Source organism: Polyodon spathula, chromosome 2, assembly GCF_017654505.1.
Source record: "Polyodon spathula isolate WHYD16114869_AA chromosome 2, ASM1765450v1, whole genome shotgun sequence".
In the NCBI taxonomy this organism is placed as follows: domain Eukaryota; kingdom Metazoa; phylum Chordata; class Actinopteri; order Acipenseriformes; family Polyodontidae; genus Polyodon; species Polyodon spathula.
Window position 1 is genome coordinate 36877259 of NC_054535.1, and position 14002 is coordinate 36891260.

Genomic DNA, 14002 nt, shown 5'->3' on the forward strand with positions numbered 1-14002 from the left:
TTTTTCCTGTACTTTTTATTTCACCCCTCTTCCCACCTCTCCTAAGCATGGTTGTCCTTCAGAGTCAGCCATTTCCTTGTGTGCATGACCGAGATCCAGTTTAAGTACCAGGCTCTTGCCTTGTTTCTTTTCATGTGCATAATACTATATATATTTATAGTTTTTGTTTGTTTTTAAGTTCATTTTCAATGGTAGTGTGAGGTCTTGAGGCTGCATCCACTTTTTGATTGAGAGCAAATCGAGCTGCACTTTTCCATGTACTGTAGTTGGATGTGGTTATCAGAGGCTACATGTGATGTGACAATGTGGTCCGGCACATTTCTTCACATCAACTGGAAGTACGCAGCATTGAAGTTGGTTTCCGTACTCAACTCAAGCATGCTGTTGATCCTCCAGTAGTTCTTCTGTGCTGTTCTATATATATATGTATATTTTGATATATATCTTTTTGCATGGTGTTTGTGTATTGCTAGTCCGTAGTTAGTCCAATGTTGGACCCTGTTAGGTTTGAGTCTACTTGTGTGTGAATGTGCTTTTATAAATCACCAAGCAGTGAAGGTAAATACATAATTAAATAGCTTTATTACAAAAAACAATAAATATAAAATATATATTTTTAAAAAATGTAAGTAGCAGGGTTCTGAAAAATACAATGTTATATGCAACAGTTTTTTTTTTTCTTTTCATTGTTAACACCCTGACACATTTTTACACTTATAACTTTAAAGTCTGTTTCAAAGATCTTTTCAAAATGTCCACTCTAGTGCACTGGGGTTTGAGATCTGTCCTCTAAATCACTGCAGGAAAAGCGAATAAAAAAATAACAAGTGCTCTGGCTTTTCTATGCTGTGTTACCTGTTTAAAAGTGTGGGCAATATCCTTACACTGTCAGTGCACTAGAATGTTTAAAAGGAGCTTTGAAACAGACTTAAAAGTTATGTGTAAAAGTTGTTAGGATGTTAGCAATGAAAAGAAAAATGTTATTTAAACAATTGCAGCATCACGAGAGGGAATGTAATGCTATATTTTTCGTAACCCAGCTACTTACTCTTTAATAATAAAAGTAATCTGATTTAAATTAACATCTTTATTGTTTTTGTGTAGAGAAAAACCTGCTCCCTCCTTTTGTACATGTTATTACCTACTTGTGTTTTGTTTCAGTACGGCGTGTCCCTCCAAGGTTCTCTATCCCTCCAACAAACCACGAGATCATGCCAGGCGGCAGTGTGAATATCACATGTGTGGCAGTGGGTTCCCCCATGCCCTATGTGAAGTGGATGTTGGGGGCTGAAGACTTGACTCCTGAAGACGACATGCCCATTGGGAGGAATGTACTCGAGCTTACAGACGTGAGGCAATCAGCCAACTATACCTGCGTGGCCATGTCAACTCTTGGTGTCATTGAGGCTGTTTCACAAATTACTGTGAAGGGTAAGGGTTTCTGAGCTTATTCTTCTTTAGTAAAGGTCTCCAAACCACTAACTACGGTTTATCACTAAACCGCCTGGAACATTCACTAATATTTGTATTCCCACTTGTTTTTTGAGGTTCCTCAGGGAGGTACTCTCATAAGGGGTGGCTTCTAGACAAAACAAATAGTGATCTGTAATCTCTGCGGAAGAAATAGATACATATGTCATTTTAAAACAAAGCATACCGAACCGGGAAAAGAAGAAAAAAAATATTTTAAATGTAAACAATACAATGCCAATACAACATTAAATAAGGTTTTAGGAGAGAACTGGAATGGACCACTTTTAAATGTCAAACCCTAAGTCAGCTCATCTTGGCCCGCAATATAGATGATCTGATGACAGCTAATTTCATTTCTATCTTTCCTTGAAGCTGCTGTTTAAACCATTGCAGAGAACCATTTTACTGGCTATTTTTAGCCCTTGGGTTTTACTGGATTTTATTAGGCAGTTACCAGTTTTGGAACAACATAAAGATACACATATATAGATATTCTTTACTTGTATATGTGAATCTATTTTATGGTTGTCTTTTGGTTGTTCCATGTTGTAAATCCACTTTCCACTTTCACTTCATGAGCTTCTAAATCTGTCAAAGACTTAAATTGCAAATTAGCTTTGTATGTCCAGGGTTGAATTAAGCAGCAGCTACTCAGAATGTGAAATTGAGTTGAGCTTTTCTTTAGCCCCAATGGGTTTATGCACACATACATTATATAGCCAAGGCAGTGTTCAATCAACATTGATGCATAATAAGCTGTTTACACACTGTAATAGATGATACTTACAGTTCTGTGGCAAATTCTAATGTGAAAGTATTGTGGTATATTTTTTACATTTGCATAAGAAAGAAACCCAGTCATACAGGAAAAGCTCTTAGCAATTTAAAATTCAATGAATATATTAAGTAAAGCTAGAGCAACATTGGTGCTCTGGTATGCTGGCACTGCTTAAAGTCAATCCCTACTCTATGAACCTGCCTGTGATATGTGCCAGCTAAGCAGAGAGCTTGTAGAGCTTTGATTGCACAGGTGAATTTGGGGGATCATGCATCTGTGCATTTTAGACATCTGGCACTGCTTGCTGTTGATCAGACGAGGTAATGATGACAGGAAACCCTGTATCTGCTTCAAACACACCTCTGTTTCAGGGTTATTTTCTGAGCACTCCAAGGTTAGATAAAACATTGTCTCAAGGAGACCATACACTATAATAACAAATTACAAAATATTTAATAAAGCACATGTAATCCAATATCACATAGCCAACTCACTGTGGACTGGGGTATAGGTGGATATGTGAAAATTTCTATAGATGTTCGCAAATCTGACAATGACAATTATGGGACAAAAATAAAGCCCAAACTGCTTTAACACTAGAACCGCCACGGCAGTCCTGCCTTTTACAGTAAATGTAGACACAGTAAATGTAGACACACACACACACACACACACACACACACACAAGTCTGTTATTATCTCTGCTGGACTTGGCAGCCATCAATTTCTTAGTACCAGGGAAAATATTTCATCTTGAAGCTAGCCACAGCACTTCAGCAGAAAACTGCAAGGCAGCAGGCTGCTGCAGCTCAGCCTGGATTCAGTGCTGCACCGAGTGACACACGCGAGAGAAAACATATGTTACTTTGTTAGTATTATATATTGTAGGTATCAGTATAACCGCAGTGGTTCTAGTGTTAAACATGGGGAAATGTTTTACTTTAAAAGTAAGTGAACATAAACGAAATTAAGAATACATTGCTAGGCGGTTTACAATATAAAACAAGAAGCCTTCTGCAAGCAAAACTTTTTAAAGAAATACAAAGCAAGGGGTACTAAATGTACAATAACTTACATTTGATGCCTTATTAACTGTTAAAGAAACACTTAACCCTTTGCAGTCCATTTATTCAGCGCTAGTCAGCTGGGTTGGGTCCAATTTACACATGGTGTTTAAAATTACTGTAAGTACTGTATCTCCAGCCAAGCCCCACCCCTTGTTTGCTGTATTTTTCACATACCTCTTTATAGATGTGCATACTGATAAGTCCTATCTTGATCACTCGTTTCTCACCAAATTCCTCAATAATGTGATCCAAGTCATTCTTTTATTACTATAACATCTTAAAAATCTCTGCAAATGTCAGTGATATTCTTTGAGCTCCTTTGTTATGTCCATGTTATCTCTGTAATGCATGGCGTAATGAGATACGCCCTTTTTTTATTTATTTATTTTTTTGGTTTGATTCGGCTCCTATCAGTCTCACTCGGCCATTGAAAGGTTTTCTCTGCTTTTTCCAGAGAAAAAAACACTAGAGACCTGTGCTTTACGTCTTTATGATGATATCGGACAGGGTCCAACATCTGACTGGAAAGGGAAAATTGTAATGTCGGACCTGGTCCGACATAGGACCACAAAGGGTTAATGGTTTTCTGTTCAGCTCAAGCGGCATCCAGAAGCATTGTCCATAAACAAAATGAATAATCAGTCGGGAAAGTCCATGACCGTCCGGAAATCTCCAGAGTAGCAAGTGTTGTATACTCTTGTGCTTGTGATATGAAAGATTCTGTGACAGTGGGTGTCGTGCTGAATTTTGCACTACTTTGACATATGCTCATGCATGACTGTTTCGTTGAACTTTGTCCATGTGATTACTTAAGCTATTAATGTATTCATCGACATGGTTTATCGTGTACTTTCACTGTAGCCTGAGGCGACTCGTAATTTTGAAATATGTGTTTAAGGTTAAAATTAAAGGTAGAAGCATTTAAAACCATGTAAATGTATAAATCATTCACCCTTTTCCTTACACTATATGCTTAATATGAGCACAGTACTAGTAAGCCGCAGTCTTTATTTGCAGTGAAATATTGCACCACAGTAACTGAAGTTTGATCATTTTGATGCCTAATCCAAACAATGTCAGCGTAGTATTAAATGCCTAATGCACGTTTCAGTAAACCAAAACCATAAAAAAGAATTATACAATATAGTAAAGCACGGTTTAGCACAATAAATACAGTAATGAAACATGGTAACACAGTCACATACATTACATTAATGCAATTACGCATATATATATATATATATATATATATATATATATATATATATATATTACTATATATATATATATATATATATATATATTGAATGATGTATCAGTGCAGTGTAGTATACAAATGAAAGATATAGAATTACATTTTTTTGGATGTAACTGGTTAAAAATATCTATTTCAGACAAAAGCCCTTCTGCTTTATAGAAAATTCTCTATATATGTATGTATAATTATATATGTCTAAAATGTACATTACATTTGCAATACCGAAAGTTAACAGCAAACCACTGCGATGAATAAACTATAGATTAAACAGATGATTACTTAACTATGTCTTATTACCAGTGGTGCAGAGGAGGATGGTGATTTCCTAAGCATGCGAAAAAAATGACAAAATACGAAAAAGCCTTTCGTTTTTAGTATGCTTCCTTCCACTATGCTCTCAAGTGGCTCACTTGTGGCTTGTGGCGAATAACATTTATATCAAAATCAAATCCATTGAGGAGTTCCATAAGAGAAGCAGCTACAGCTGAAGGCTCTTGAGCAAGAACTGGACAGCAATGTGCTTGAGATGAAAAACTGAAGCAGCAACGTATATACTTTGTAAATAGTGTATATATGTTTGACAATCATTTGTACATTCTATCTATACGCACTGTCTATCTGGTTATGAATATCAAAAAACATAAAACACAAGTGTGGAAAAAACTAATGGAAGTCTGGAAAAAGTCCAGCTGATAATGTCTATTCCGAAGGGTGAGCTGGTGTATTAACGAGCAAGAGGATGGAGCTCTCTGGTAGGTTTAATTGATGCAGTTTGCGCTTCACATCTTGTACAAAATTCTTATGTAATCAGTCTTTAAAAAGTCCCCTATCCATCCATGCATTTTTATGTGATCTATAGATCACGGGAAGTGCTTAGGTGTTTATATGTTTAAAACAGAAAGGTTTGGCTGACTTTCCCACAATCATTAATGGAACCTGATGTGTTGGTGCACAGCAGTAGAGTTACATGGTCTTTAACAACTTTGAATCCTGGTGCTGATTTTTCAGCTCCAGTTCTCAATGTGCGCCTAGGAAAACATTTCTAAAAAAGACCAGTTTCATCACACTGAAACTAGTGCATGCAGGTCGGTAACGAATGGCTCCATTGCTTCTGCTACTACACAGAGTTTAGTTTCTCGCCTTTGATATACAGCTGTCATATTCCATGATGCTGCTGAAAGAACTTCAGCCAGCCAGTTGAAGCCTTGAACTGAGGATCGCCATCCAGCATAGAGCCTCATGCACTAAACAGTGGTAACCAGTTTACCACACAGTAAGTCCATTACTACATGCTTTGGACACCTGCTATATTCGCTAACCAGCTGCAAATGACTTTGCACGTGAAATGAATCGCGTGGAAAAACATACCGCGTGCAAATCATTTACATACAATTAATAATGGCAGTCCATGGAAATGTATTCAAATTATCTCCCTTTCTTAAGTATCTCAGAGCGTGTTAAGTTTATGGCTTATTGAAACCAGACGGTGTCTGTCTAAATCACAATATAAATAGAGCAGATCACAAGTATTGCTGCGTGGGAAACATGATAAACGCATATATCTGCTTTCAGGTTCTGTATTTAATTTTTTCCAGGATAAACGATTGCCCATGTTCTGCAGAACACTACAAATAAAATGTCAGATATAGGCTACATAGGATGGATTTTGTTGGTTTTGTGGATTAAGGGCACTATTTTAACATACAGTTTTGTAATACTGTACATAATGATATGATTCTGAAAATGCAACTTACCAAAAGATGACTGCACGTGAACTGTATTACATAATCATTTCCTTTATTCAGATTCCAAACATGTTGCTTTCTCAATGCAAGTTGTATTGTAGGAATAGACAGTGCTGTATAAAATCCCATGATGTCCGCGCACTTGCAATCCCTTTAAAAAAAAACACATTTATATTTGGCCAACATTTCACTACCAGAGTACCTTCAAAATAAACCAGAGGGGGATAAAGGTGAACAAATATTTGTTTTCAGTTAATTATTTTCTTTTTCTCCGATTTGACCGTCTCACAGGAAGACATTCCTTGTGTCACGCAGAATTCTGTATCTCCGCACGATTCCATGGCTGCTTAGGTGCTGTTTTTCAAAGCTGGACGTGGATGCACGATATTCCTGTGCCCGAGTCCCGCCATTGAGTTCTGCTGCAGTTTGCAACAAATATTGAAAACAAGACCAAACTAATTCTATAGCAAAAATAAAACAGCACATTTAACACCACTGATTTCTACAGTACACTCAGACTCCTGTGTTGCTCAATACACAGAACCCTTGATTAAAAGTAACCTTATAAAACTGTATTTTTCTTTTAAAACACATTTTAATTTTATTAGATGCAAGTACTGTGCAGGCATCAAATCTAAGGGGATATAGAATTCTATGGGGATGCAGAAATCTGTGTAACACCGGGCCGCCTCCCCTCATCGTACGGAGACCCACTGAAGATGTAGCTGGTGCCAGCTGGTGCCTCCTTGGTTGCTGTCATTCTAACAAAGTGAGAGCCGGACTCCCTGTCCTTTGGAGTGCCCATATACTAAAATAAAGGGTGCTGTGATGACTGGCAAATGAATCATTTAGCTCGCCTAATTCGTGCATACTAGTATATTAGTGAATAGAGAGGTCACACCTTCCTTTTTGTGCGTGGTATGGGTTTCTCTTACCACGCAGTATTTCAGGTAATTTACCACTGTTTAATGCATGAGACACATTTGGCTTTATCACTCAGAACTGGACCAGCTGTTGGCACTCCTCATTTCTCCTTTGTACAAACTAGGTAAAAACTGCTTTGTCCAGTTGATCATCTTGATCTCTGTTTGCAAGCACTGAATGATTCTGTTGATCCCACAAACTATTTTATATTTTCTTCTGCCTTCTTAATATCTGTCACGATACTTTTGCCTATCCCAAAATCAGCTGCTATCGTTTCCCTATTTTCTCCCTTTTCAAGTCTTAAGAGGATTTCCAATTTTTGTTGTTGTTAAAATGTTTTCTTTTTGTTGCCATCGCGGATGCTGCACCTGCTGCCGACACCATTACTGCTGTACTAGCAGGCTGTGTGGTCTGGTGGTAAAAGAAAAGGGCTTGTGACCAGCAGGTCCCCAGTTCAAATCCCAGCTCAGCCCCTTACTGATTGTGTGACCCTGAGCAAATCACTTAACCTTCTTGTGTCTTTCTGGCGAGATTTTGTTGTAAGCGACTGTGCAGCTGATGCATAGTTCACATACCCTAGTCTCTGTAATCCACCTTGGATAAAGGCATCTGCTAAATAATAATAATATTAAGCATGGGTGGTTAATTGGTCAGGGCAGTTACATGACAGTTGGATGTGAAACATACCAATGTACTGAAATAAGTTGAAAACAATATCTCTGAATAAAGTTTTTCTGACAATTAAGGTTTATTTTAAATTGCTGGAGAAGGTCATTTGTTTACATGTACTAATTCAGATGGCATTTATGTATTTTTTTATTTTTTATTTCAGCTTTGCCAAAGCCTCCTGGAACCCCTGTGGTGACCGAAAGCACAGCCACAAGCATTACACTGACATGGGACTCTGGGAATCCGGAGCCTGTTTCTTATTACATCATCCAGCATAGATCAAAGTCTGAAGAGACATACAAGGAGATAGACGGGGTGGCCACCACACGGTACAGCGTGGGAGGCCTCAGTCCGTACTCTGAATACGAGTTCAGGGTGGTGGCAGTGAATAATATAGGAAGGGGCCCACCGAGTGAGCCAGTGGAAACTAGGACTGCTGAACAGGCCCCCAGCACTGCGCCTCGTCAAGTAACTGCACGAATGCTCAGTTCCACCACCATCCTGGTCCAGTGGGAGGAGCCAGAGGAGGCAAATGGACAGATCCAAGGCTACCGAGTTTATTACACCATGGAACCCAGCCAGCACGTCAACAACTGGCAGAAACACAACGTGGGTGACACTCACATTACAACCATCAGTGGCCTCACTCCACAGAAAACCTACCATGTCAAAGTGCTTGCGTTCACCTCTGTTGGAGATGGGCCCTTATCAAGTGACATCCAGGTTATAACTAAGACAGGAGGTGAGCTTTAAATATGTTCCATCTAATAACACATATCCTTGCAAATTCCAGGATTTATTACAGGCAAAAAAGGCAGTGCACAGGCTGTAGAAATTGAACTGAAATTCATCAAGAGGAACATTATCAGGGGAGTAGTTTTCTATTTAAATTACCCTTTGCCAGAATATGCAACCTGCTACCATTGAGACAACAAATAGCTCAACAGCAGTTTACATTGTGAATTGGTACCTGCTACAGCTTGGATCATGTTTGCAAGTCTGTGTTTTACTAAACATGTACATTTGGTTGAGATGTTAAATTATTTATTTCACTGTAGCTTTTTTTATATTCAGAATTCCAAGGAAAATGTCATAAACTGTGAAAAACATGTGCCTTTAACCGCAGTTTATTTTATAGCAACCTTGGAGATTTAGACCACTAATATTCCATGTTCTTTTTCTTGGGATCAGGGTAAATATTTTGATAGACTAATAGCATTGCTTGGGTGTTTATAAACCAAGGCAAATTAAAGTTATAACAGATACATTGAAATACAAATTTTATGTTTAATTTTACAACTTTAACAAAAGTTAACAAAAAATTAAGAAATTAGTGTTTGAAAAGAGAGACGAGACTTAAACTTAGGTATCTCTGGCTCTGTGGAATTGTAAAATTTGAATGCATAAGGAGGGACTGTATCTCAAACAGCTGGGACGAAAACACGGGCACTTGGTCTGTCATCGGACTGTTATCTACAGAGAGGCTGATCCAAGCTGAAAAAATGTCCTTGTGCACACTAGACAACAGCTGGGACTAGAGAACTGTCTATGCCAGTTAACTTTTTTTTTTTTTTTTTAATACTCCATGAAATGGGTTTTTATACTACCTATAGAAGATTAGAACTTGGTGGATTTGTCATTTGTACAACTGTGTATTCTAAGCAATTATGTTGTCACATAATTGTTGACTAAGTAGGCTTTACATCTTGCATACCTCATTGCCCTTCATACTTGGAATGCAGCATGTTGAAGTTTTACAGTCTGTTTTTAGAACAAATTAGATTCATTTAACACTGTAAACAAATCACATAGAAATTCTGCCCTGGGGGGAAATTAAGTTGATCTAGAGGTTGAACAGGTGTGATGCTGTGATAAATTGAAGCTATGCTCCTGTAAGTAAAAGCCTGTGATTTTCTATTTTCTACCTGGTGATAGTTTAAGCAGTTTTCAACCAAGGCCCCTTCAGATGAAATTGTATCCCCTCTAAAGTATTACCCTCTCGTGTGTGTTTTTTTGGTCCCTAATACTTTTTTTTGTATCATTTGTATTAATTTGTTTATTTTGTTATGTATAGTTCCAGCTCAGCCAACTAACTTCAAAGCCGAAGCAAAGTCTGAAACCAGCATACTGTTATCATGGGTGCCTCCAAAAGGAGACTCAATCATTGGTTATGAGCTTGTTTACAAAAAAGGGGAACAAGGAGAAGAGGTATTAATCCATTTTCTTATATAGCATGATAAGCTGACATTTAAGGCTAGAAGTACTTTGTTGCATGGCAGTTTATCCATTCCGAATTTCACCACAAGCTTGACAAGGCACGCCTGAAGAAAAGATTAAGAATACATTGAATCACTTAATTTTAGCACTCGCTGGGAAAACTTAAAATGCAATTGTTTCTAAACCTTTATTGTATATTTTCTCTCCTATACAGCAACATGTCACTTTTGAGCCCGACACGTCCTATCTGTTGCAGGGACTGAAACCCTTTACAAACTACTTCTTCCGTCTGGCTGCCCGCTCCTCATATGGCCAGGGTGCTGCCACTACAGAGATATCAGCTGAAACCCCACAGACACGTAGGTCTTCTTTGAATGATCATTTACGGCCTCTTGTTCAGTCAGTCAAGTTTGCCACAAGCATATGTGATGGTTGAATAAGTTTAAAAAAAAAAAAAAAAAAAAAAAAGAGTTGACAAATAAAAGATTCCTTTTCAAAAGATCCTAAAGATACAATTGAGATTATTAATAATCCTAGATGACTAACTGACTTGCAACATAGTCCATTTGGTGTTAAAACCACACCTGCAGAAATCCCCTTGGGTACCAGAAAATATAAATATAAAGAGTTTTCTGCAAAAGGCTTTAGACAAATTAATTATTCTGCCAAGCCTTAATCCGAGGCATCTTCATTTTTTCTCATTTAAATTGGTACGCATCTTTTGAAACAGGAATGCTATGACTGATTTGAAACCGAGCTATAAAAACAAGGTTTGGACCTGGCTGGCTCCTGAGGATAATATTGTTGAAACTCCTTTTAATATTAAAAAAAAAAAAAAAAAAAAAAAGATTATGAGGACATTCCTTGTGTGGGCTTGACTGTACAGTCAACTGAAAAGTTTAAAAGGATTACAGAAAATTACATTTATATTTGTGGATACAGCTAGGATTTTATTGTTATTTCTAAAACTAATGACAGCATTTCATAACTTTGAAGTGCTGATTTATAGGCATCTAAGAAAACCAACATAACAGTTTAAAACCTTGTCTCTTGGTATGTCACATCAGCTCAGTTATGTACGGTAATAGGATGAGGGAATAGACTGAGCTTTCTGAGGCAAATAAACATACATAAACCTTCCTTCAATACAGGCCAGAGAACTCTGCCAGTGATTTGTATTAGCCATCCTGATGTTCTGTGCTTTGAATTTGAAATGATCTGATATTGTTATTAAGCCTGTTACATCACAAAGACAACTCAACCACTAGCATCCTCACTCAGAACCACAATAAGTAAAATGCTGGATATGTAAACAGACCTCTGGTTTATAAAGTCTTTAATCCCAAACAATTGACTCATTTTTGCCAAAAAGAGATCTTTATTGATTAATAAGAAAGGACAATAAAAGCAAACACTTGAGGGCCAATTGTGCAGCCTTTGTGCCTAACCATGCTATTGTATCTTGTTAAATCAGAGGTCTGATACAGAAGCAGTAAGTCAACAGGTGGGTACAAGTTACAGTCCATGATCATCAAGTCTGTCCTGAACTTGGTACGTAAACTAAACCCAATATTATTTAGGGCTTTAAAAGATTTCATATTCAGATGGCCATGCATGCCTCTGGTCAAATAATGCTTTTAAATAACCTTTTGTACTGTATAATATATTCAAGCTTTTACCACAGAGCAACAGACTTCAGAAAGGTTGGTAGATCTTGTAACATCTCAAACTGAAAAAAAAAGTGTATAACACACTTTACGCTCTAACCTTTATTTTTTGATTTGTGGCAATTACTTGCATATTTGTGTTGCATAAATTTTATAGTTTCCGGTATACCATGCCAAGCTTCAGAATATTGCTGTACATGCATTCCTTAGATGCTATTTAATGGTTTACTTAATATTATTTACTTTGATGCTGATCAGCCTAAAAGTTAGTTTATGAAAAACATGAGAGCTGCCCTTTGCAGCAATCCTACGTAACTCAGGATAATGCACTGTAGAAGACAGAAAATAAATGGTTAAGCAGCACAGGTAGGTGTTATATGAAGGTCCTATTTTTAAGACATTGATTCCCTCATAACATATCCTCAGTGTGTGATTTTCATTTATTCATTGGTTAATCTAACTCATAAGCCAAGGAGTTGGTCTTGTTTTTGTTACTTTTTGTCATCTGATTTTCAAATACATCAATGACTTTTATTTCATTTAAGTACTTGGTCCTATTATTATTATTTTTTTCAGTTTTTTTTTTTCTTTTCTGTGTCTTTTTTGTTTGTTTGTTTGTTTTATACCATCACCCAACCCATTCTCACCCAACCTTTTCTGAACCCTGAAACCAAATAAATGTAATAAATAAATAAATAAACACCCAACCCCCGTAAACCCATTAGAGCCCTCGGCTCCTCCACAAGACATCAAGTGCACTAGCCCCAGCTCCACCAGCATTCTGGTAAGTTGGCTACCACCACCATTGGAACTGCAGAATGGATTCATTACCAAGTACTCTATCCAGTATGCCACCATCGAAGGAGAGGACACAAACCCCCGTCAAATCTCAGGCCTCTCCCCCGAAACCTCCCAGTACCTCTTGGAAGAGTTGGAAAAGTGGACCGAGTATCGAGTGACAGTGAGCGCCCACACAGATGTTGGACCGGGCCCTGAAAGCTTGCCCCAGATCATCCGCACCGACGAGGATGGTATGTTGGGTCCCACAGCTCCAGTAGACAACTAGCAATTTAGGCTAACACACGTCTAACCCTCTCCCTCTCCCAACGCTTTTGCTCGGGCTTTATTCCTGCGTCACTATGTATATCAATATCTAAGTGAAAGAACTGACTCCCACATTAACCCCCAAAGACATCCGTTGTTTGCTATTGCACTCCAGCAGAGTATATTTTTTTTTTAATATACATTTCTATTTAACTTTTTTTTCCCCTCCAGCTTAATTCGTGCTGTACATTTTTACTCCTCAGCTATATAGTGGGCAACTTTAATTCTAAATTCCAAATGCCTCTTTTTTTCTTCCTGACAATAAACTTGACTTTTTTTGTGTTGTTGAGACTGAACAAACACTTTGGTAGTGAAAAGGAGAACTCAAGAAGCCATGGACACTTTTTTTTTTCCCCCCCGACCTGAAAGCATTCTTCTTTTTGTCTTCCTGCAAACTGTTGTAGAAGAAATAATTCACAGCCAAATTCGTAGATCTTTTGGGATGCTTTGCTCATCAAAGCATCTTCCTTGGCTTTTTCTTGCATTTTTCCCGACAGTTGCATTTTTTTATTCCATTTTTTAATCCACTGATCACTTTTTTGATGTTTTTCAAAATGTTAAGTCAGATGTCAGACCTTTTTTTGGGGTTGTTTTTTTTTTCTTGCCTTTGTTAAAATATTGATGTCATTCAATATTGTGAGATCTGCCTATTTTTGTTTTTAAAACGACTCTACGGAGTTGGGCAGGAGGGGGTCACTGTAATCTTGACCTTTTGTTTTATCCCATGATGTTCCTCCAGTTCCCAGCGGTCCCCCTCGTAAAGTCGAGGTGGAGGCTGTCAACTCCACATCAATTAAAGTGATTTGGCGTTCACCTGTCCCCAACAAGCAGCATGGGCAAATCCGAGGATACCAGGTGCATTATGTGAAGATGGACAATGGAGAGCCAAGAGGACAGCCCATGATTAAGGACATCATGCTTGCTGATGCACAGGTAACCAACTTCAAATTCTGGACTTCTGTATTTTATCAGGAATAGGCACATTTAGACCATAGCAATAATGTCATACGTTTTAAATGGGTTTTTGAAAAATGGAAGTGGCATAATGATTCATGTTCTAATTTTCATCTTCAACACTGCATGTGGTCATACAGTAAAAT

At 37.8% G+C, this 14002-nt stretch overlaps 1 protein-coding gene across 42 annotated transcripts in view; it reads left to right on the forward strand.

The window, feature by feature from the left end:
- LOC121295932 (receptor-type tyrosine-protein phosphatase delta) overlaps window positions 1-14002 on the forward strand; it is a 226921-nt gene that overhangs the window by 139732 nt on the left and 73187 nt on the right. For 25 of the 42 annotated variants that reach the window (XM_041221061.1, XM_041221131.1, XM_041221062.1 and 22 more), the window contains 6 exons: window positions 1162-1431; window positions 8078-8656; window positions 9989-10122; window positions 10346-10490; window positions 12524-12829; window positions 13642-13835. In XM_041221061.1, coding sequence (XP_041076995.1) covers window positions 1162-1431; window positions 8078-8656; window positions 9989-10122; window positions 10346-10490; window positions 12524-12829; window positions 13642-13835 — 1628 coding nt within the window. The remainder of the gene's footprint in view (window positions 1-1161; window positions 1432-8077; window positions 8657-9988; window positions 10123-10345; window positions 10491-12523; window positions 12830-13641; window positions 13836-14002) is intronic. The other 17 variants (XM_041221277.1, XM_041221286.1, XM_041221312.1 and 14 more) reach the window with 2 other exon arrangements.